Source organism: Pseudorasbora parva, chromosome 17 (genome assembly GCF_024679245.1).
Source record: "Pseudorasbora parva isolate DD20220531a chromosome 17, ASM2467924v1, whole genome shotgun sequence".
In the NCBI taxonomy this organism is placed as follows: domain Eukaryota; kingdom Metazoa; phylum Chordata; class Actinopteri; order Cypriniformes; family Gobionidae; genus Pseudorasbora; species Pseudorasbora parva.
The window spans coordinates 22851596-22878213 of record NC_090188.1 but is presented as its reverse complement, the minus strand read 5'-3'; the positions used below and the strand labels follow the sequence as shown (position 1 = coordinate 22878213).

At 37.0% G+C, this 26618-nt stretch overlaps 1 protein-coding gene across 3 annotated transcripts in view; it reads right to left on the bottom strand.

Annotated features, from left to right (window-relative positions):
- arhgap22a (Rho GTPase activating protein 22a) overlaps nucleotides 1-26304 on the bottom strand; it is a 56452-nt gene extending 30148 nt beyond the window's left edge. The window contains exons 1-3 of one of the 3 annotated variants that reach the window (XM_067420652.1): nucleotides 24221-26304; nucleotides 14396-14595; nucleotides 12185-12272 (exon numbers count right to left, since the gene is read on the bottom strand). In XM_067420652.1, the coding sequence (XP_067276753.1) occupies nucleotides 12185-12272; nucleotides 14396-14595; nucleotides 24221-24266 (334 nt within the window). In that variant the 5' untranslated portion in view covers nucleotides 24267-26304. Of the gene's footprint in view, nucleotides 1-6126; nucleotides 6463-12184; nucleotides 12273-14395; nucleotides 14596-17967; nucleotides 18093-24220 lie in introns of those variants that run through there. The other 2 variants (XM_067420653.1, XM_067420654.1) reach the window with 2 other exon arrangements.
- Between the last annotated feature and the right edge of the window lie 314 nt (nucleotides 26305-26618).

Here is a 26618-nt window from a genome sequence, read left to right as displayed (position 1 = left end):
AAATATTTTTCATGCTACACAGAAATTAATTCATTTAGGTTTGGAATGACATTAGGGTGAGTAAATGGTCAGATTAAACTACCCCTTTAAAAACGATCATATTTTTCAAGAGTTAACACCTAATTTATGTAATACACTGATATCTATCTTTCATGAGGTTCTCATTAAAATAACATTTAGTTAAATGTCATTGGAGCTATTAATATATATATATATATATATATATATATATATATATATATATATATATATATATATATATATATATATATATATATATATATATATATATATTAAACATTTAAAGAGAAAAAAGCTTTGTCCTTAATTTGTGGGATCCAGGCTTTAAAGTTGTTTTATTGAATTATAATGAAATTTTAACTTAATTTAACTGTAGGCCAGTTTCATTTAACTGTAAGATCATAGTAGTCACAAATAAAACCATGCTCTTCATTACCATGGGTAGGTTCTAAAATATATAAACCATATATAATAAACTATTGAATTTGTAATAACAAATAGTGTAAACACATGTAGAAAATACATAAACAGCCTCTAGCTATAAAAGTGATTTATATTCCGCAATATTTAATGTAAGTAATAATAGCAACATTTTTAATAAATACATATCTTTCTAAACACCTTATTTCTTCACTGTTAGTAGCTGCAAGGTAAATTGTAGCTGTGCCAAAGTTACATGTTTGTATTTGTGTGTGTATTGCTATTTTCCACTTTACCTCATCATGTATTTAAATGCTCACGTTTTTTTTTTAAGCTAGATTCACCACAGAACCTGTAATGTTCCCATATCACACGATTGTATAAAATAAAATTTGGAGTTAAAGTGCAGTCCATCACTTTATAGAGCAGTAGAATTGTAGCGTATATGTTCGTCAACGGCTGGGTGTGCGGATATACGCCTTTTGTGGTTCCATGCGCTCAAATAAAAATAAAAGAATTAATAGAAAAAAGCGCCTAATATGGAGGGGAGGTCTCTCTCGCTTTGGTCTGTCTATTCAGAAGAAGATAAACCAATAGGCTGCTTGCCTATGCAGACTGGTCGCTGCATGATGGACCAGTCAGTGACAAAATTAATAAATAAATAAATAACCTTGTATCGGCCCCATTGTGCGTCGGCCCACCGGGAAAATGCCCGGTATGCCAGATTACCAATCCAGCCCTGCCGTCGGGCCACTCTGCCATAAAGCACCGACTGTTGGAGGGCTGCAGTGATGGTTGACTTTCTACAACTTTCTCCCATCTCCTGACTGCATCTCTGGAGCTCAGCCACAGTGATCTTTGGGTTCTTCTTTACGTCTCTCACCAAGACTCTTCTCCCCTGATAGCTCAGTTTGGTCGGACAGCCAGCTCTAGGAAAGGGTTCTGGTTGTTCCAAACGTCTTCCATTTAAGGATTATGGAGGCCACTGTGCTCTTAGGAACCTTAAGTGCAGCATACATTTTTTGTAACCTTGGCCATATCTGTGCCTTGCCACAATTCTATCTCTAAAGCTCTTCAAGCAGATCCTTTGACCTCATGATTCTCATCTGCTCTGACATGTTCTGTGAGCCATAAGGTCTTAGATAGATAGGTGTGTGGCTTTCCTAATCAAGTCCAATCAGTAAAATCAAACACAGTTGGACTCAAATGAAGGTGTATAACCATCTCAAGGATGATCAGAAGATATGGACAGCACCTGAGGTTAAATATGTCACAGAGTGTCACAGCACAGGGTCTGAATACTTAGGACCATGTGATATTTCAGTTTTTCTTTTTTAATATATCTGCAAAAATGTCTACAATTCTGTGTTTTTCTGTCAATATGGGGTTCTGTGTGTACATTAATGAGAAAAAAAATGAACTTAAATGATTTTAGCAAATAGCTGCAATATAACAAAGAGTAAAACATTTAAAGGTGCCCTAGAATGAAATATTGAATTAACCTTGCCATAGTGAAATAATAAGATTTCAGTACATGGACATCACATACTGTGAGTCTCAAACACCATTGCCTCCTACTTCTTATGTAAATCTCATGAATCACAAACACAATGATAAAATAAATGCTTCTCAACATAAGGCCAACCGTGACGCAAGCGTTGGGGATCATTTATATGCATGCCCCCAACATTTGCATCTTTCCAAACACATTCATTGTCAGGTGGAACTGATGGAGCCGAATCATCGGGACCGCAGGTAAACAAAGACACTTGAGGATAGCAAAAATGGCAGCTCTCATGACACACATCATGTTCAGGCTGTGCAGGAGACGTGAGGACTTTTCATGTCAACAGTCATGATTGAGGTTTATTATATTCGGATACCACAACAATTTATTTCAAAACCGTTTGTTTGTTCGGCCCATTTCAACCAAGCTTGGCTAAGCATCTTAAACTGAAGAAAGGGGCATCTATATTCTTGCAAGCAGTAAGTAGTGATTTATCCACTTATTGACTAGCTGTTTAAACAATTTCTGATTAAATTGAAAGTTTCTTAGAGAGACCCATTGTCTAAACGCAAGATGCTAATACAGTAACAATAGGAAACGCCAAGTACCATACAAAACTAAATAGTGTGTCTAATGACAAAGGGTAATATTATTTTGTATTACAAAATACAACCCTAGATACATTGCTTACAGATTGTTCACTCGATCCTTCTAGCAAACGTCACCTTTTCCACCATGTAAGTTAAAATGACAGTCATTTGACAGGGCTATTCATTTTGTAAAAATATAAGTTATACATTTATATTTTTGAGAACTGAAGTAGGCCTATGATGTTTTTGAATGCTTGTATTTCAGAGTGCATCACAGTCACTGCGTAGCCTACATTGTGACTAACGTTATATAAACATGCAATATCGTTGATAAAAAAAAGACTAGTCTAAAATGTAGACTGAATGACACTTTAAGCAGAACATCTCAAATGGAGATTGCTGAAATGCAGCTTACTTATTTATTGGTGTTTCCAGATCATCCGCGCGTGAGAGAGAGCTCGCCTGCATATGGTTGCCAGACTGGACATGTTTAGGTAAAACACTGGATAGTATATGTGTTTTTCTTACAGAAAAGCTGTTTGGGGGATTTAAATTACCGAAATCTGGCAACCGCAAGGACGCAAGCTCTTTCTCGCACGCGGATGATCTGAAAACACCAATAAACAAGTAAGCTGCATTTTAGCTATCTCCATTTGAGATGTTCTGTTTAAAGTGTCATTCAGTCTGTCTGTGTTCTGTCAGGACGGTCAGGACTCATGAGCTGCTTCGCTGAACAACTGAACTGCTGTGCTGTGAGCGGCTGAAATAAGCCAATCAGAGCAGAGCTCAACATTAATATTCATGACTCTTCCAAATAAGGCAAAAACAGAGCATTACATCCTAGGGACAATTTATAGTGTTGTAAATGAACCTGTGAAACTGTATCTGGACCATTTTTGCCCTTAAATACGCCAAATACACTCTATGTAGATATCAGAGAACAATTTAACATATTGTTTCAAATCATTCTAGGGCACCTTTAAGGGGGTCTGAATACTTTCTGTACCCAATGTATATCAAAACATCATATAGGAACCCCCTAGACATGGCCAACTAACCACCTAAAGAACACCCTAACAACCACTTTGAAATGCCCCAGGAACTACATCATAGGAAACGCCAGAAGAGCCTAGCAACCATTGAAAACACCTCTGCAAACACCTAATAAGGTTACATCCCATTAAAATCCCCCTTTCCCCCCAAACATTCCAATTCAATCTACACAAGATTTTTAACTTCAAACTTCAGACTGACCTTCAGAAGACCTGAACTGTTGTGCGTGTGAACTGTTACACCTCCAGACAATAATTTTGAGCCCATATTTAAAGTCTGTCTTGGCAAACGTTCTTTTTCTAGTGTTACCTGAAGTTCTTCACACACACGCACGCACGCACGCGCGCGCACACACACACACACGCACGCACGCACGCAAGCACACACACACACCCACACTTTGTGGGGATTCACCATAGATGCAATGGTTTATATACTGTACAAAATGTATATTCCCCTTACACAAACCCTACCCATCACTCAGCATTTTTACATGTTTATAAGAACTCATTCTGTATGATTTATAAGCTTGATTCCTCATAGGGAGGGACTTCACTTTAGGTCCCCACAGTGACACGAGTCCCCATACGTCAGTGAGCATCTAGGTTAAAATCTCCACCACAAAAGAAAAACATGAACACACACACACAATCTGAATCTGTAACATTCAGGGCAGATATGCAATTAAGTTCAGAGTGCTCACAGAGATATCCCCATCTTCTTTTAGTCCATTTTCTTTGAACAATCTATCTAATCTCTAATTGCTAACACAATGCTTGTCAATTATGTTTGAATTCTTTATGTAGAGAAACCAACATAGCCAACATGCTCCAAAATATCTGCCATTTGGAAACTCTTATCAGTGCTGTTGGTTTAGCTCTCTCTGTGGGACGGCTGTTTCTGGTTCTGATTAGTGCAGATGGGAGCTGCTCTTTGGTGAGTCTCTGCTCTCCTGATGGGCCCCCATGACTCCCACTGTCATAAAATCAGTTGACCCACAGTGGCTTCCTTACATTCTGACAGCCATTAGTGTGTTTTTACTTTGTAGAAAAATGCAAGGATTATTCTAAACTTTGTGATCATTAGTCTATGATACCCATGGTTATACATGACAATATGTTTATTTAAACATACAAATGGTTGAGAAACATTAATCTATAACGTATTCCTTCATTGAAAAAAAGAAATGTGCTATTTTTAACTTATTTACTGGATATCATTTAGCATTATTATTATTATTATTATTATTATTATTATTATTATTATTATTATTGTTGTTATTATTATTATTATTATTATTATTCAAGTGGCCATTACACATAAAACAAATTGATACTGTATAAGGTGAAAAAACAAGTAGCTTAGTTTTAAACTGAAGCTGTTTAAGAAATATAGAATCGTATATGGAATAAATATATAAATTACAATATTTTATAACTGCACATTTGATATGGATGACATGAAATGGAACAATAACCGTAAATTGAATGAAATATTATGGGAAACAAGTACAGAGCAAGTACAAAAACTGTACAAGTTTGGGGTCATTAAGATGTTTTTTTTTTATTTGTTTTTTTTACTTATTAATACTATTCAGCGGGGATGCATTGATTCAACTGATCAATTGTGACAGTAAGTAGATTTATAATGTGATTCTACAGCATTCATTTGATTTATATTTCAAATACATGCTGTTCTTTTGAACTTTATATTCATCAGAAATCTGAAAAAATAATGTATCATGGTTTCCACCAAAATTATTAAACAAGGCAACTGTTTTCAACATTGATAATAGTAAGAAATGTTTCTTGAACACCAAATCATCATATTAGAATGATTTCTGAAGTATCGTGACACTGAAGACTGGAATAATGATAGTGAAAACTCATTGTCATCACAGTAATAAATTACATTTAACACATTAAAATAATTACAAAATCAATTATTTAAATCTTCTAAAACCCCCAATATTTAAGTCATACTTTCTCTTTTATGGGTTTTACAAAGAAAAATAAGAGTATTTAGCTCCTGGAACCCATCTTTAAAATCTACACACCTGCAAATGTATAATGGAATAACACAAATAAACAGCCATATTGATACATCCCAATTATTCATGAACTAACTTCATATGAAATGTTAATCAAAATGAGCAAGGAAAGGGTTAAAGTGTCAGTTTCAGATCAGAGAGCAGACGAACACCTTTCAGCATAGCTCAGGCGAAATTACAGGCCCTCACATTCATGCAAGACTACCTCACCAGCAGCAACTCCTCACAGCCTGTTCCAAAAATACACAGCTCACAAAGCCACAGCTTCCTGGATCTTTTTCATGCATTTGACACTCCAGATGTTACAGTCCTTACAAGCCGCAGCTGGATCCAACACAGACGATTTACAGGTTAAAGAACAAAATCCCCTGCTCCATAAATTCTTTTCTGGCTATAAACGCTGTACTGTACTTTCACCACGGTAAATCTCACATATCGATCGATATAGGTAAGATGCCGTCTTTATGAGGAAAGTGTATCCTTACCCTTAGCGTGAACAGATCGGTGCTCCTGCAGTTTGCGGCAACCGAGTCCCATGTTGGCACGCTGGTGCCAAAGAGGGCAGCCCTACAGCTGTGCCATGTTAGTTACATCTCTGGCCTTCCTGGAAGGTAAATACGCAACATAGGTGTGTGCTAGGTGCAGGCTATTGAGGGAGAGAGGAGAGGGGAAAACTGTGCATGGGACGGAGAAAGACAGCGAGAACAGGAGAGTAAAAAAAAAAGGAGTGAAAGAGAGTGCGCAAAGAACCCCACAGTACCATCACCACCAGAAACCCGAAAAACAAGTCCTCAGTCTGCTTCATTCATTCATTCAAAAAAAGAACTTGTTGTGTTCTCTTTTTTCCCAACCTTTTTCTTCCCCGCCTCCTAGTCTGTCAGACTCGCCCTCGCTCACCCTCATGAGCAGAGCCACCACAGTGCTCATCTTTGCCAAACATCCCCCCCAAACACAAACAGACCTGGCTAATCAATCTATGTGTGTGTGTGTGTGTGCGTGTGTGTGGTTGGGGGTTGATGTGACTTCACATGGGGGGCGGTTGAACATTTCTGTAAGCCTGACGCACAAATCTCTGCATGTTGCCTGGATCTTTTCCCCTATTAAATCTAACGGCTTATTAATTAAAACTTCCCCTCTTTGAAGACATTTCGGAGACCACAAGGGGCTTTGTGTGTTACACAGATGCTTTTATTGCACATTGCCAGAAGGCTTTAGATCTGAGCTTTTAATGTACCAAACTGCAATCTTCACAGACAGAGCGTGATGCTTCTGTCAGCTGTAAGGACATGCTCGGATCAGACCTCCCTACTCCAGTCTGCAGTCATACTTTTGTGTTGAGAGCAGGCGTAAATAGAGCCATTGTTTGAGTGACTGATATAAAAAGACCAGGACTTATGGAAAGCGGGTTTAGTCTGCAGTACATAACAAAACACCATTACACAGAGAAGCTCAGTGTCCACTTTGCAAAAGGATTATAGGGGTGACAATAATAGTCAAGGTGTAAGAAATGAACTGCAGAATGTAAAAAGTGTATATAAAGTTTACCCTTACGAAAGGAAAATATATTTACCAATATATTACTTTAAATATATTTTAATATATTGTAAATACTTGGAATAATATATTGATGGTATTGTACAATATATTATATATTCCTGTAATGTAAGGCAAAATGTACAAATGATTGCCGCTTTCGTATATTGCAATATATTGGAGAATATAAATATTAAATCCCATATATGTGAATATATTGCCTAATGTATTACATGATATTTTCCAATATACTGCAATATATTTTTATTTCGTAAGGGTATATATATATATATGTGTGTGTGTGTGTGTGTGTGTGTGTGTGTGTGTGTGTGTGTGTGTGTGTGTGTGTGTGTGTGTGTGTGTGTGTGTGTGTGTGTGTGTGTGTGTGTGAGTGTGTGTGTGTATTGAGGCCACTGGTGAATCTCAACAAATAATGCATGCTTAATTCTCAGCAGAAGTTGCTAAGACTTGCCTTTTGTTTGGCCTTTTTAAGTGCTCTTCTTTCTCTAACTCCTAAGAAGTGTGCAAAGACTCTCAGAGACAGGGGATTTAGCCTTTATTCACTTTTAATCGTAATTAAAATAATCTGAAATGCAAGACCACCAAGACACATCAGAGGGTTTTATGTCAACTCTTCATGCCAAATAATCAATGACTAATCAGTTTTATATTTTTACACAAAAAGTGTGATTTTCATGCATGACAGTTTGTTCTCATTTATGTTTCACTTAAGTATGAACTCATAAATCCATTATGAATACCTGGAGACTAATAATGTTTGTACGATTCTAAATAACTGCTTTCTATTTTAATATGTCATTTATTCGTGTGATGTCAAAGCTGAATTTTCAGCACCATTACTCTAGTCTTCAGTGTCACATGATCCTTCCAAATTGATTCTATTATGCTGATTTGTTGCTCAAGAAATATTTATTATTATTATTATTATTATTATTATTATTATTATTATTATTAATAATATTATAATAAAAAAAGTCATGCTGCTTAATATTCTGATGAACAGGATTCTGATGAAGTTTAAAAACAGCATTTATTAGAAAGAAATCTTTTATAACACTAAAAATGTATTTACTGTCACTTTTGATCAATTTAATGAGTCCTTGCTGAATGAAAGTATTCATTTCTAAAACAACAGCAAAAAATTATCTTACTGACCCCAAAACTTTTAAACGTTAGTGTAATGATTTATTCTTTCCTTCCATCATTTACTTGTTCATACTTAGATTTTGCTTCAGCATTACATTTAAGTATTAAAGTTAATTATATGACTAAGCACTAAAAGTCTCAGAAAAGAATACAGACACCTCATTCCTGAATGCCAAGTCACGTCTTGGAATAGGGTGAACTTTTTTATGTTCAGGTTTGATTGCTGTAGCAACAGCTTGTGATATTTACTTGTTGTAAATGAGAGAATTCTCTCATCAGTCACTTTTTACGACAAAGACTAGAGAGAGTCCATGTGTTGCTAGGCAGTGTAGGCACCTATATAAAATATCCCAATAAGAGGCAAAAAGAAAACACCATTTCACTATAGCATCACCAAAGCTATATAAACTTGACCCTAGCAGATGAGTCTCATAATGCAAACAGATTTTTTATTTAGGATTTCTGCAGAGGATTGGAATAAAAAAAATCTTTCATCATCAAAATCTAACATCATGTTCGTAAACAGCAATCTATTTACAAAAGGGCATGAATAAGGTGACTGTTAGGGCCACAGATAAGTGGAGAAAAAAGTCCAACTGTCAAAATACAGTGAATGAGATTGTCTAACATTTGACAGTCAATGATGGCTCTCCTGGGTTTTCGACAACAAGCATCAGTAAATGCACGTGTCAAGCATGTGTCATTGAATGCAGTAAAAACACTACTGTGGACAAGACATGCAAATACGTATTAGTTTTACCCATTTAGGGGCCATCCACACAGAACAAATTTTTTCCCTTTCACTTTGCTACTTTCTATTGTTTTTCAATGCAATGCAATGTTTGACTGTGTTCGCATCTTTTGCGGTGCCTCACGCATGACATGGTATTATGAAAACATTTAAATCAATTCAACTTTTAAGAAACGGCTCTTTAGTCCTTGTGCTTTTTTTCATTCCACTGATCTGCGACTCACATTTTTAACAGCAAAAACGCTCTGAAATGGTCCTAAGTCTTTATTTTGAATCAAGAAATGTCCCCCATATGAGAGGACTGCCTGCAAAAGCTCATGTTAACCTATGACACTCTATACCGAATTCAAGGTTCAACAGCCTGACCCAGCACGTCCTTGGCTTATGAGATTCTGGGTCAGGCTGTGCAGAATGATGTGATATGCGGCGGTTCCCAGAGTACACGTAAACAATAGACGCTTCAACAGAATCTGTCCCACGGGAACATACTGCTGCATCTGTAGTGTGACCCATGTGACACAACAGAAGTGGATTGTTTACTTTAAATTAGAAATTCAGGCCAATCGTATATTATTGTTGCTTGGTAAAATTTCTAAAAGTTAATAACAGTTGGATAATGTGTGGCAAACAAGATAAATGACAACTAAACAGAAAAAAACTGATGAAAGACTTAACAATTACTGGTAATTTACCTTTTTTCTTATAGGGTTAGTTCACCAAAAAAAAGGAAAATTATGTAATTAATTACTCACCCTCATGTTCCACTCCATTAAGAGTTTCGTTTATCTTCAGAACACAAATGAAGATCTTTTTGATGAAATCTAAGAGATTTCTGTCCCTCAATTGACAGTCTATGAAACTACCACTTTGATGCTTCAAAAAATTCATAAAGAGATCGTAAAACGAACCCATATAAATTCAGAGGTTTAGTCCACATTTTTTAAAGAGACTTGATGGCTTTATATAATAAATAGATTAAAATAATAGAAGCTCAATGGAATCAGCTTGATGCGGAAGAACAAACCTCATTGGTTTTTCCGGAAGTGCAAACATGCTGCGTAACTTATGAGAATGAACCCCATTGGTTATTGCAGGAGCTCAAACGTGCTGCGTAACACAAGAATGAACCTCACTGGTTCTTGCAGAAACTCAAACGTGCTGTTTAACACGAGAATGAACCTCACTGGTTCTAGCGGAAGCTCAAGTGTGGTGCGTAACACATGAGAATGAACCTCACTGGTTCTTGCAGAAGCTCAAACGTGCTGCGTAACATGAGAATGAACCTCACTGGTTCTTGCAGAAGCTCAAACGTGCTGCGTAACACATGAGAATGAACCTCACTGGTTCTAGCGGAAGCTCAAGTGTGGTGAGTAACATGAGAATGAACCTCATTGGTTCTTGAGGAAGCTCAAACGTGCTGCGTAACATGAGAATGAACCTCATTGGTTCTTGCAGAAGCTCAAACGTGCTGCCTAACACATGACAATGAACCTCATTGGTTCTTGAGGAAGCTCAAACGTGCTGCGTAACATGAGAATGAACCTCATTGGTTCTTGCAGAAGCTCAAACGTGCTGCGTAACATGAAAATGAACCTCATTGGTTCTTGCAGAAGCTCAAACGTGCTACGTAACACATGAGAATGAACCTCATTGGTTCTTGAGGAAGCTCAAACGTGCTGCGTAACATGAGAATGAACCTCATTGGTTCTTGAGGAAGCTCAAACGTGCTGCGTAACATGAGAATGAACCTCATTGGTTCTTGAGGAAGCTCAAACGTGCTGCCTAACACATGAGAATGAACCTCATTGGTTCTTGAGGAAGCTCAAACGTGCTGCGTAACATGAGAATGAACCTCATTGGTTCTTGCGGAAGCTTGAGCGTGCTGTGTAACATGAGAATGAACCTCATTGTTTTTTGAGGAAGCTCAAACGTGCTGCGTAACATGAGAATGAACCTCATTGGTTTTTGAGGAAGTTCAAACGTGCTGCGTAACATGAGAATGAACCTCAATATGCTTGAGCTTCCGTTTATCATAACTGATTGATGAATTTATGTGAATAAAAGCCGAACTTAAATCTGTTAATCATCTAAACATGTATCTTCAGACAATTTAGGCTAAACCGCTCAATTTATATGGATTAATTTTAAGATCTTTTTATTAATTTTTTGAAGCCTCAAAGTGTCAGTTGCATAGCTGTCAATGGAGGGACAGAAATCTCTCATATTTAATTAAAAATATTTTGGATTTTGGAGTGACACGAGGGTGAGCAATTGATGACAGAATGTCATTTTTCAACAGTGTATGCTAATAGTAATTGTTAAAATGAATCATTGGTGTATAAGTATTTTGGATTATTAGTTCATATTAACTAATATTAACAAATGAAACCTTAGCGTAAAGTGTTACCTTAAATGTTTTTTCCCATTATTTTCGAATCTATGTATTGCATTATATTAATAGCATAACCTGAGTCAAAGGTTGAACAGGAAAATTTATATAAAAAAATGAATTTTACAATATTCAGTATGCCTAATGAAAGCACTCATCAGGCTGCAATGTCATAAATGTATAACCCAGAAATAATCTTAAGTATTTATTAATCTTTTTTTTCTTTTCTTTTTTCAGTGTCATAATTTTTTCAATTTTATTTTTAATTTGTTATTCATCTTTTTTTATTTTAAGGTTTAAATAAAAGCAAACCGATTTTCAATCTGATCTCAGACTTTGGAACCTTGCAGTAGGTGGTCAGCATTTTGCAAATGAATGGATTTTAGTCTTCACAAATGTCCTTCATGTATCCTCAGAGGACACCTCATGCCCTCTAGTGATTAACTCTGATAATGAGGAAGCTGTATTTCATCAGCAACAATATGCAAGCTCCTGTTGAGAGCCTGAGCACAGTGCCTGGTTTGTTTTCTTGCTTTGCCATTATATTATATAAGTAGGACTAAGAGTATGCTGTGAATATAAAATATAAAGTGCACAGATTGTGCCCTGACAGCACATTAAAATGTTGTTGTTGTTTTTTTTTTTTTTTTGTTCTTTTTTAATCAGACCACAGAACATTCAGGTATATTTAATTATCTCATACCTGGAACTATTTCAAAAAGATGCCGCCCAGGTTCATCGGGATTGGCTGTCAGCTCGTTGACTTGACTACCCTGCAACTGGATACATCCCTGGAGGGAAAAAGAAAGAAAAGATGACTTTACAGCGAAAAGAGGGCTGAAAGTCACTTCTTTAGCACATTTTGTGTCCAGTTCACTCGGCTTTAGACATTTTTACAATTTTAAGCCATTTTATCTTTTAGAGCATTAGCAGAATTAACAGTTCGTCTGTCGTGATAAACTGGAGATCAGTGTTCCATTAGGCTATTGTAATTTGATAATTGATTTGTGGTGCTAATAAGCACCTATGGGGGTTCAGCTTCAGGGCAGATAAGAAATTGTGGGATTTGTGTTCTTTGTTGTGTGCATGGCCCAATTTTACACTGTAATCAGCAATGCTGAGTCATGCATAATTAGACACAACGACAGTCAAATCATAAATTATGCACCAGCCACCTTTAGCTCATCCTCCAACCTTTGCTGCATTAACACAGAAATGCAAGTTCTAATCGCTCTAAAATCCTCTTTGCCATTCAGCTGCAGTTAAATGAAATTTCAGAGGGTATGCATCGATAAGGGTAAATGCTTATAGGGTTACCCACTCAAATGCAAGCCGGGCACATTTCTGCAGCGGAGATTGAATTTAGCTGTGATGGAGATGGGATGGGGTGGGGTCTGGGGGAGGGGGACATTACAGGGAGTTTACAGGCTCCAGAGGAGAATAATACGATTCGAAGGATGGATGAGCCAGAGTCGGCGGTATACGCTGAGAAAAGTCATGCTGCAATAGGGGTCATAGGTCAGCTGCTCTGTATCCGCTAAATGCTTTGACTTACACTACAGCCAAGCAGGAGGGCATGCTGTTTCCAAATGAGTTTGTCAGGCTAACAGCATGCTGATGTCATCTTGCTGTAATGGAGACAGTGGAGGACATAGCTTTGTTTCCAAAGCCTCGCTGACAGGGGAGAATAAATCTCTAGTATATGTGATATTTAGTTTCATTTTTTTTTTTCTTAGGTTTGTTTAGCTTTTCTTTACTTATTTTTTGTGATTATTTTTCAGATCAAAATAACAAGCATACAACTCACAAACAAAAGATACAAAATAGCAACTATTTTGCATTCAATTTCACACACACACACACACACACACACACACACACACACACACACACACACACACACACACACACACACACACACACACACACACACACACAAACACACACACACAAACACACACACACACACACACACACACACACACACACACACACAATACTTGAAGACATGATACATGAACAGCAACAAGGAAAAAATTGATTTTTAGGGGGTTGAAAACTACAAATTTATTTAGCAGATTTCAAATATTTTAATATATATTTAATATTTTGTGCACATGTTTGAATGGTGTCTTGACTTTCATTTTTTTTATATTTATAACATGTACATGGTTCAAAAGTATTGTAATGTTTTTGAAAGACGCCTCTGTTGATTTCCTGCCTAACATTTATTTTTACGATCACAGTTGAAAACAGTTCCACAGTTGTGTTGCTTAATATTTTTGTGGAATCTGACTTAAGATGAAAACGTTCAAAATAAGAGTATTCATTTAAAATAGATTTTGTTGTGACATTATAAACGTTTTTTACTGTCACCTTCAGTTTAATGCATTCTTGCTTAATATAAGTATATTTTTTACATAAAAAAACCCTTTTGAACAATAGTGTATATATTCATAAAATGTGAACATACAGTGACTCAAAAATGATTTAGGCACTTTAGATATCTAACACATACATTTTAAGAACGTAAAATACAGTGTTGTACAGTGCCGAGCACGCTATTCTGTAGACAGTGTGTATTGTGGATTTAGGGGTTGAACTGGAAAATAGTGTCATTAGTTATCTCACAATCAATGCTTAAATCAGTAAGAATAATAACATATTGATTTTTTTAGAGGTGGTGGTTATTGATCAGAAATTAAATGAAAGGTCAAAGTTTTTTTATCCTTTTTTAAAAAAAATCTATTGGTAGGCCTACATTAACTGTCACGCTGTTTAGAACAGGGTCAGATTATATTTTGATCAATGTGCCTGGAAAAAAGGCAACTTTTTATTTCAGATAAATGAAATCATAACAGTATATCTGTCCTTATTTCTGTTCTCAGGTTGGTCTATCCTCCTCCAACTGTACCTGTGGTTTGGTTTCCTCCTCATCCTTGTAGAAGTAGAGCTGATCAGTCCGGAGCACAAACCAGCGCAGCTGCCAGTTCTTCATGATGCTGCGCTGTTTCTTAAGCCAGCCTGCTTTCAGCGCCCTCTCTTGGAGGCTGGGTGACGACGGCCTGCTGGAGCCGCGGGAGAGCTCCCCCATGACCATGCTCTTAGACCTAGCTGGAAACGTAAACACACATAAATACATACATTCAAACATGTAAGGTTAGATTATATGTCACATTTACATTCCCATTCTGCTCATATGCCAAGACAATTTACCTCCACTAGTTTGGACAAGTATTTGCTCAGAATGCATAAAAATGCTTAGATGTGTTAGGCAATGCCAGTAATTTCCCACCACAGATGAAAACAAGATGTATCATGCATGCCTTATGACAGGTTGCTCAGTAATGCAAAAGCAAAAGTTTTTGGCCTCTTCATGAATTTTAATTCCTCTTATGTTGACCAGAGACAACCACAAACCACAGCAAAGCGGATCAGGTAGGGCAGCTGTTTTTGAGAGGCATGCCCAGTGACACAAGCAGCTCGTGGGCCGGAAGGGGAAAAAAAATCAATCCTTTCTTTCCTGTGTGCTGAGAGCAGCAGGATAGCAGTAAACAAGAGAGTGCACTCCCAAGCTTCCTTTGTCCAGTCGTGTTCAGGATCACTCTGGAATCTGGATCTCCCTCATTCTGTCTTATCCCACTGCTCTTATTTGCTAAGTCATGATTGATTTTTTTTTTCTTCTTCTCTAGCCTTCATCACAGTGGCCCACAATGTCCGGGTCATTCATATTATGCAGTCCATTTTCATATGCACAGAGTATGTCTTCATTTATTGGATAAAATATTACAATTATGTATTTAAATTTATTAAAATGTTTTTACATTGGAAATCATTCATTTGTTCCTTTTCTCACATTTTGACAATATCATTACTTTCATACTTTTATGCCACTTATAATATATACAACTATATATGTCTTACTGTATTGGAAATATTATATTATATAATAGGCAATCAAATTCTCAATTTATTAATCCTTTGTAACCTCCCTTCAAATAATACAAGTCAATTCCAAAAATGACATCACCCAGGAAGTAATGTCATTTTTGGTGGACAAACATCAACACACACATTAGTATTAGCAATGGATTTAATGAATTTTATATTCTGTATTCTTTTATTATTGAATAAAAATATATTTAAAATTATATAGAAAAAATTCTAATTATATAAAATTATATAGAAAACAACACGCATCATGTAAGAGAACAATGCTTTCCCCCTCCTGTTAAATTTCATCCCCATAATTTTCTTGCCATTGTGTAAATGATCAAGTTATATTATACTTCCTAGAATTACAACACAAGCATATTATTTCTTAGTTACAAAGTGTAAAGGTACTGCATAACAAAAATGGCCTGTCCTTTCTGCTCCTCAGCCTCCCCATCTGAATGAAGGGCTGCAAACGCTGCCGTTCTGATTCAATCACTGTAAGTAATGGAAGCCTCATCAGTGTAAATGTACGCCTCATAGCCTCATGGAGAGAGAAAGAGTGAGAGAGCATAAATGGAAGGAAGAGGGTGGGAGAAAAGCCCCTATAATGATCCAGCCTTTTGAAAAACAGTCTCCAGGGATGCACAGAATGATGTTTTTCCTTATTACCCGTAAACCTAGCGGCCAACTCTCAATAACGTGCAGGTTGACAAACGGGCAGAGGGGTCAGCATCAGTTTTCCTCCATTTGTCTGATTTTCTGCTCCAGTGACATGTTCACAGTCTAAAAATACTGGAAGTCTGACCAGGCCCATGCATATTTAATTCAGACTCATTTTTTGGAATGACAAAAGGAGCCTTTCTTTTGTGTGTCTGTTCCTTAAATATCCTTTCAGGGCTCTGGTACTGAATATGAAGGCATTGAGAATTATTAAGAATTAATATCAACAATTAATCTATGCCTAAAAAGACCAGGCTGCTTAAAATAGCCTCGTAATGAAAGAGTTTTGTACAAGACTTGTTTTATGAGGACACCTTGAGTATGGCATGAGGAACAGAATAATAATGAATCATGAATCTTGCTGGGTTGTTCCTTACTTCCACCTCCGACTTCAATCCAGCTCTATTATAATGTTCTAGAGGATTATAGCAGGAATTATTAAAATAATACAGGTCAATGAATTCACTTAACACACACGCAAACGCACATACACATTGTATCAAGCCTAAGTACAGCATGTAAAACACACAAAATTAAAAAGGCATTCATAATCCACTTAATGTTTTGACACTCAGAATGGAATGACACACCAGTCGGCAAATGAAACCTGGCAGTATCTCTTAGCCTGCTGTGCTGGAATATGTGCTGTAGCAGCTTAAAACACGGCGAACCCAACACCCTCCCTAAAAGTGACACAATCCATATGCAAGATGACAAATGCAGAGCCCAGCAGATAGACAGTGCGCTTCAAATGCTCCTGTTTGCTTTATGTTGCACAGCAGGGTAGAAATCAATCTACAAACAGCCTCTTACCACAACTGCAGAAGCAGACGAGACTATTCTCCATTTAGGAGGAGAAATAAAAACATATACTAAAATAAAAAACAGGCAATTATTATCAATTCAACTTGATGTTGCACCTGTTTTGTGCATGGAATTGATCAAAGATGGTAACACTGTATAATAAGGCTCAATTTGGCATCATAAATAGGCTTATTTATTAAATTGGCTAATTTATCAAACAATCTAGGTTAAGATTGTTATTTCATGTTCATAATACTATTATGTTCATTTATAGAATGGGAAATGTAATATATATATATATATATATATACACACACACACATAACTAACATACATATAAATAACATTAGTCAGGTATCATGAACTAACAATGTTAATGAATTGAACCTTATTGTCAAGTGTCATCAGATCAATAAACCTACAAGCTACTGTATGTACATTACATTTAGTGTACATTCTATATGACATTTAGCATAAGTATACTGTACGCCCAATAGTATAGCAGGCTACAGGCTATTGTCAGCAAGCTTTTTCTCATGCAGGTGAAACAGTTTGACATTCAGCTGTTATGATTTATTACACCTATAAGTCCCTTGAGTGTTGAGACTACAATTTATCATAGAACAAGAATAGAATATGAGTTCATGTATAGAATATTACATGGAAATATAATTAGCACACTCCTTCTTGACTTCTTGAAAGTGAAATAAAATCACAATGTGAAACGTTATGAGGCACGAACAGGAACAGCATGTGTCAAGATCTTAATCATGACTTCCTGGTTAAGGAGTGTGACACAAAGCCAGAGACCACTTACACTCATTAACCACTAATCAAGCTGAAAGATGTTTCCAAGCAACCGCCCAGTGTGTTGAATCACTGCCATGGAGCCTCAGAGATTTGTGAGATCAGCGGAACTATGAGCCGGTAGTGAGCGCAGTTAAAGCAGACAGAAGAGGGTGTTGCTACGGATGGAAACGCATGCCAGTGATGCTGAGAATTAAAGGCAGATCATATCAGTCTTACCTCTCCTGGACTGTCTAATCTTGGGGCTTAGCATGGTGTTCATAGCGGAGCAACACTGTCCTCCATCCACATGTTGGGATCCACACTCTCCTCTCTCCTCCTGAGCCTCGCCCTGTTGCACCTCTTCCGCCTGTTCTGGACAGCATCTGTCTTCCTCCCTCCCTCCCTCCCTCCCTTCCTCCCTTCCTCCCTTCCTCCCTTCCTCTCTCTCTCTCGCTCTCTCTCTCCCCCCCTCTCATGTCCCACTGGCCCACTGCACTGAGCGGCACGCTTCCCGGCCCCTCCCACCCTTATCATGCAGAGGCAGCTGGAGGAGAGAGACCTCTTGCACACGCTCAGATCCACCCTTACCCATAATGCATTATTTATCCCACACCACCCAAATTAATTCCACTCTGGACCAGCCATTAAAGACCTGGATGATTACACTCAATAATTCAGTGAAGCAGAAACAGAAGGGCTTCTGCCATTTCCCCCCATTCTCCCTCCCTCCTAATTGGCTCTTTAATCTGGTGAATGTATGTGCATGTGCTTATGAGTATTACTGTACGTACTTCTCTATTTCTCTAATCTACATTAACCTTTTCATTGTCTAGCTTTTCCTAATTTGAAATGACTACCAAACAATAACAACAAGTTGTGAAAAGGATAGTTCTGCCAGAAATTCTGTCATTTACTTGCGGGTTGTAACCAGACTGTAAAAAATAGGTTATAACCCATAGCCTATGTTGTTGGGCATTTTTTTCTCTGGAAAAAAGTTTCACATAGATATTTGTATACAACAAGCTCCAAAAGTGCAAAAACTAGGCTATCTAAAAGTATACAATAAAAGTAGTCTACCTGTTTATGATGTGTTCTCCAAATCTTATGAAGTCATACAACAGGTAATTGAAAGAATGGAATTTTAAAAAAATAATATAGCTGCAAGCAGTAATTATTAGGGCCAAGCACAACAGGGGCCAATGAGTAAATGGCAGAACTATCACAAATAAAAAAATCACTTGTAATTTGATTAACTTTTATCCCCTTTGACCAATGGTGGCGTTGTTATCAAATTATAAAAATGTGGCCAGAGTGAGACACGAAAGATTGGTGGCAATACGCCAGTGTTGCAGACATAACTACTGCTTTAAATCAACTTTATTATCATGCATGCCAACAATTTGATTGACGTGTTTTTCAAAATGGCGGACAGCAAATTTGAGCAAACATGGCATAGATTGTATCCTTGTTATGACTAATCTATCAAGACCGGTTTCATTAAAGGGGGGGTGAAATGCTGTTTCATGCATACTGATCTTTTTACACTGTTAAAGACTTGGATTCCCATCCTAAACATAGACAAAGTTTCAAAAACTAATGTTGGACGTTTGATGGAGTATTTCTGTGTCAAAAATACTCCTTCCGGTTTCTCACAAGTTTCGAAGAGTTTTTTTCGAGTATGGGTCCGCTTGACGTCGACAGAGCGGAAGGTCCTTGTATGGACCGTACGGGCTCTTCTCCCAGAAGGGTGCGCGCGCGCACTAGAGCGAGAGGAAATGTACAACACAGGTGCAGATTCACTCGTCCGTGCAACACTTATGTCGAGCCGCACTCCACTTTATTCATATGGGTGACGTCAAACTTTAATGCGCCCGCACAGCATTCCGGGAAGGCAGCGCTGCATCTGAACCGATTTGAACGCAGAAATGACGAGAAGCGTCACATCACACTTCGGTCGTGTCGCAATAGTGGATCTCCACGGTCTCTGCTGTCACAGGACTTCACCAAATCAACAAGAAGTGTGTTTTTGACGGAGCGGTCCCAGCGATAAAGGTTCACGGTCGTGCTTTGGAAGCAGGCGGTGAGTAAAACTGCTTCAAATGTCTGTGTTGTTGGCAATCGTCGCGTGAGTAAACATCAGTAAACAACACGATCGTGTATACGTTAGTTAATTTATCAATGGAGCATGCAAGCTATGGTGTGTGTTTAAATACATTTGTTTAGCTGACTAATTTGTCAGTTTGTTTATTGTAAAACCACCCAAACATAAAGCTAGGCTAGGGGACGTTCTCACAAAGTGTGCTTCATTCAAATGCGCTAACGTTACTCCATTGTTTTTTTATACAATATCTGACGCGCAAAACCGTTTTGCTTGCTACTGCTAAGGTTTAGTCGCATACAATAGTCCATAAACCAAATCTTGTCATCATAAACCACGAGTAAACGCACACAAATGTTGACAGGCCACTAAATACAGTAACTTACATACCACAGAGACGGACGTCCTGTTGCTGCTGTTTCTCCTGTTCAATTTATTTCATCCTCCGGATCCGATTCTGGATCATATCTGTATTAGTTGAATCTGATTGATAGCCATGGTTTATTAGAGTAACGTTTTCTTTTCCACGCTTGAGGATGTCAGCTTTCAGAAGCTGCGTGCTCGTCATTCTTTAGCTCCGCCCACATGATACGCCTCCAGGCGCTTGTTTTTTTTCCGGAAAGACTCTGTACAGCCTATCTTTCTTTTATAAATATAATAAAACTAAAGACTTTTTGGAGATATGACTTATGCAATACTACTCCATAGGTCCTCAAGATTGACATGAGATTGACTGAAACTGGGTGTTTCATCCCCCCTTTAAAACAGGCTAATGAATAATCGTTGTTAGCATTTTTTAAAATTTCATTGTAAAATTTGCCCAGAGGAAGGCACTGTTCCAAAAATGTTTTTGAGTAGACTATAGCCTACCTTCAAGGCATGGTCCTGATGACAAATGATGAGAGCCCCGTTTCCCCCGAAATTATCCAGAATAATTTTTTCCAGGAACTTTTCCAACAGAACTTTTCATATCTGCTTGTCTAGTATCTGTAATCCTCCGTACAAATTTGTACTAATCGCTTATTATTAGCGAAAAGGAGCTAGCAAATGATCCAGTGTGTATCTGTATTTGCACTCATCAAATGATTAAACTTCCAACGTGTTTTCGCTTTAGCCAATCACAGACAGGTTTGTAGATATCTACAACGGAATTGGTCAATCACAGGAGTTGAACTTGGAATCCACTCACCGCTCGAGTGTTTGTCCATAATGAGTTCAGTTAACAAGCGCGCGTCTCTGTAAGTGAAGACATTGTGAAAATAAGAGATTCATTGTATAACAGCTTCACTGCGGAACTTTGTGAGATTGCGTTTATTGAATGAGTGACCGCTTTGATTATAAAGGGAGCACTCTTTGCACGCTGTCTGGGCAATATATAATTATTATTTATTTTGTATTAAATCAGCACTAGGTAACTTTTCAACCTTTATAATATATTTTTTTTTTATAATATATTTTCACCAAAGCTTGATGGGGTCTGTATCGTTTTTAATCGTACTTTTCAACTTCGAGTTTTGGGTAACTACATAATTCGACTGCTTTACGGCATATACGTCACTTCCACCAACACCCACACTTAACCGGTAACCAATAGACTACTATAATGACGCTGGCTTGTAAACGTGAGCATCGCGATTATTTGGCGTTTGAAAAAAATAAAACCCATGAAATTATATTCATTTGACATGCTGAAACATATGCCACTGACTGTACCTGGGATGAAGACATTTCACACGCGACGCCTGAAGAACACCTGCATGTGAACTCCTCCTGCAGTGTTCAGGGTAACTGTTAGTGCTGCACCAACCCGCGGGGCCGCTTTTATGAAGTTATTTGGCCCGCCCCGCACCACTGTATATATTTTTACAACCCGCCCCGCACCCGGGACCATTAAATAGACATACGGGGTCCGCGGGTTATGAGACGACCCGCGCATCACCAGGGCTATCAGGGTTGTCATGTCAACAAATGCACGGGCGATGGCATCCCCTGTTGTAGGACGACATAGCTTACGACAGTTGAGGACATTATTTTTTCCCAACTGTAGAGGGACCCCGAGAGCAAAAGTTACCCAGTGCTGCTTTAATAGGTCTAAAATATATTCAGAATTTGAATAAAACTTTTGTTTTCCATTCGTGTCAAGCGGCCACATACATGCTTCAATACACTGACCCATCCACATATACATACTGGATTCACTCGAAAAATGTGATGACTGACAATAAATAATAATGTAGAAATCAGGCTCATAAAAATGTCAGGGAAACACGATTCCTGGCTGCACGTCATTATCCATGGATCACTGAATCTGTGGTAAGTTGTAAGGACCACCATATTGACCCCAAACTTTAGTTTAAATTGATAATTGTTTGCTCAACTGCGTTTTCCTCTAGTAAGTCACGCAGATGCAGCTCTTCTGCCGCTCAGCCCCGGCTAAGGGAGCGTGTTCCGGCGGGAAAGTGCAAATGGCCATGTGCCAAAAGTGTGATTAATGCATTTTTATATATAGAACTTTTTACCCGGAAATTCATTTCATTATTTAGACCCTGGTTCCGAGCCTACCCGTACCACCCTATAGGCTACCTAGGGAAAATTCAGTTTTGTGAAATGATATGCTAATGCGTTTGTAAAATATAGAATCTTACAACAAAATACTGTACTGTAGTTAGTGCTAATTTCATGTTCTGTTCAGTTATAGCACCCAACCAGTGGTGGGCCTACAGTCCCATCATATAAGTGTGTAAAATTCTGTGAAAATATCTTATTTTGTTTAGGAGTTATAGACATTTACATGTATGAGCAATGACCCATGTCCGACTTTGATTTTTTTTTTTGCAACTTACAATCAAAAATGTGACATTTGGGCTTACATATTTAGTCAACTTGCTCTGATTCCGATTTTCCTATAGTGGTTTCTCGCGAATGTGGGACAATGTGGGGCAAACCATACAGCGAAACATAGCGTGTTTGGTATCATTGGACTCAGCAAGGATTCAGGAAATGTGAAAATAAGTCAACCAAATCCAAAGTAATAAGCATGTAAATTGATTGATTGACACAAAACTTCTCAGGCTCCAAGATTCGATACACTGTGTTCATAAAATACAGCAGCATAGTATCGAATTTAATTTAATGATTTATGGCCAAATCTTTCATAAGTTATAAGCAAAAATATTGTTCATATCTCTGGACCAATAAGTGGCGCTGTGTCAAAACACTGCTTGTAGCCTCAGGTTATGCTGCTAAAAGGTTGGCGATAAGATAATTTACCTGCTCTTTGTCAAAATTCGTTTACGCGTTATTCAAGAAAGGTTGGGTTTATCAAAAAGCTTTTGATAAAAAAAATTTGCCAGCATGGTCTGAAGATGATCTAATTTGATTTTTTGTAAAAATCAGACAAACCATCTATGAAGAGTTTGAAAAAAGTTAAAAAAAGATTTTTGTGGAAAATTCAAAATAGCGTTTTGACAGGGTGCAATCGAATCGGACTGAGCCAAGGAATCAGAGGAAAAAGAAATTTGTTACGGTTCAAAAGTTATTAATATTAATATAAATGTAAGTGAAACTTTGGAAAGTTAGTGGTGCTATCGTGTGCCAAATTTCACAACTTTTTACCAAACACTTATATGGGCTGCCATAGACTTCAAAAGCAGAAGAATGATACAAAGAATTTTGGCCTTAAAATATGACTTCAGAAAAATTGGAATGTACTGAAGAATTCATATGGGCTTTTTATGGCACTTTTGTAATTTTTGGAAGTGGTCACTAGAGCTGCATAAAAATAATTAAAATTTCACCTGTGGGTTATAAAATAGAAAAATAATATCCTATGTGTTTGGGTGAGTAAATAATAATTTCTTTAAATTGGTATTCATACAGTATTATTAACATCTAGTGTTTGCATTGATAATGAATTTATAAAAACACAAAACTGTTATTTTTCTTTTCTCGTGTCCATTTTACACATATTATTGCACAACAACAAGCAACATTAATAATGTTTTGTCTGTAAGGTATGTTTGTCTGTATGTCCATATGCCAGAAGATCTGAGAATCAATATTTATTTATTTTTAAATCTAAAAAGCTCAGAGTAATAGATAAAGCCTATAGTACTGGGTCATATAAATGGTATTACTGTTACAAATAATTTAGTTCAACAAGTGTCACATTGTCTCATTTTGGATCTTTTTAATTCAGCCAAATCACACTCAAAATTCAAAATCTTATTTAATTTTACACAAACATTTAAGCTCTCAGGCCTTACTTAATGAAAAATGTTACATAAAATATTGACATCTGTTAGTCATAAGTTTTAAGAAATGTTGAAATCAAACTAAAATTACCATTTAAATCACTTACAGTCAAACAAGAATATTAAAGTCAACTATTACCTAAAAATCTCCATCGTCTCCTTGGTGAACACTCAGAGTAGTACATTTGGGCTTACAATTGAGCATCTTCATATGACATTTGAAACAAACTGCTTCATATCTGTGTCTGTGTGAGTAAAAGGAGAACTATAGTTATAAGTTTATAGTTCATCAATGTGACATCTACCAAGAGACTCCCACCCGATCCTTTAAGGAACTGAGAGGAGAATGATTTTGCCAAGTCAGGACTAAATCCAGATCTAATAAAGCAACAACTTAAAGAATCATTTTTCCACATCATCAAAACTCTCAGTGGTTCTCAAGAGAAAAGTACTCGGTAATCCATATCTCTAACACAAACACTATGAGGTCAGTATTTACATATTTGCTGCCAATGAATTCACATCTTGCGCTCAGCTGCATTATAAAGGGGAAATATCCAAAAGCCGAGAAGTGTAAAAAATACACAAAAGTTGGTAGACTGACCGAGACATCTAAGGAAATAACGACTGCTAATGCAGAAGTGAAAACAGCAGTGCAGTTCACATGTGCTCCGTATTATGGCCTCATATGTAGGATGCTGTCTATAATGGTTTTACACATTTTGTGCAATTCTTATTGGTACTAAGTGAACAAATACAATAAATGAAGAGCAACAATGATCCAAATCAAGTCAGCTTAGGCAATGTAAGCTGTGTGCTTGCCCTGAAATCATGTAATATTAAGAGTAGACTGATACAAGAGGAACATTCTTTTTGAAATTAACATATAAAAAAGGCAATTACATATTTAATTCAGACTCAAAGTATAAGCCTACAACACTCATTAAAATACAAGCCTAGCGTGGGACCAAATAAATTGGCAATTAGACAGAATTATCGAGAAGGACTGAAGGTGAGCATGTGATAAGTGACTAAGATAGGGAATCGCATACCTTATACACAAATGGCATCTGAGAAAATACAATAATTGACCTGTCCTGGATCAAACCCTAGACTTGGATGTTGAATATGCTCTCCTGCATTAGCAGGATTCTGCCACAGTTGTAACAAAATGCATTTATTCACTGCCATGTCATTTAGACCAATGATATAGGTCTGCAGATTCCCCCACTGAATGGTATTACTGCAGGAAAATCAATGTAAAATTAGCAGCAGACTACACAAGCCTCACAGATGATTCATGGTGGACACCCATCTTAAAAGCAGGGCTGGGAACGCAGCGCGAGCGCTTCTCAATCCTAATGCAGTCTGCACCCGGAAAAGAAGTTGTCATTATGCTCTGATCAAGAATTACTTATATATGGTGTTAAACCAGTTTAAATAATGTTTCAAATCTTTGTTTTATATAATAATAAAAACAGTTATGCCAATGAATAACTGGCTATCTTGTTTTCAGTGTTGTTTTATCCTTTTTTCATTCATCCATTATGTTTTACTTAAAAATAAATGCTAAAAATGAGAAATCGAAATGTATACATTTTCACAAAGATGTTTATTTAAAATATTTCACATATATAAAAAATGTAAAGCACAGAATCCTATTATGGGAGTGGAAAACCAACAGTGACCTTTGTTTAATTCAAGCACTATTACCAACATTTTTAATATAGGTAATATGTTTTTTGGTGTTTTTTGTTTTTTAGCTTTTTTCTTACAAACTATGGGAGTCAAAATTATTTTCTTTTGTTTTTTAAATCAGGGGTGTCAAACTAATTTTAGCTTGCAGTCAGGATGGATTTTTTTTTAACCATGTGCAAGCCAAAATATATTTTTTAAACCTGCGCTGACAATTAGCCTACATTAATATTTTCCATACAAACTAAAGAAAAATAGAAAAAAACACTGCTCTGAGAAGAAAAATGAAAGTGAAAAGAATTCATCATTTTTTATTATATTGTTTTATTAGGGATGAGCCGAATATAATTTGTCGTGAGTAATTCAGATCTTTTTTTTTACAAGTAAATTAGCCGATTAGATGATACCAGTTACAATTTTTTTTTCTTTGTTTAAAGCTACACTGTGTAACCTTTTTTGTTTATTCTTAGCTAAAAACACTTAGTTCTTTCAAAAATATTATTGAACTTATAATTTTATGAAAACTAACACGATTGCTGCAGTGGGCAAGTGATCCAGTAATCCAGTAGCGGTGGCTTTGGGAGTGGCCTCGTAGGGCAGCAAAGCAAGTGCATTCTGGGAGCTGTTGTTGTCTTTTATCCCCATGAGACAAAAATAAATGTTCTGTCTTTTCTCAGTCAAGAAGACACCACATTCAAAAATTATTTATTTTATTAAATAATCGCCAGTGCCATTTCTGTTTTTTCAGTCAGGAGTATGAGGAAACAACTCTGTTTATCATATTAGATACATCTGAGTGTGTTGAAAATGATATTATGACATTACTCTCAGCAGCTGTTATA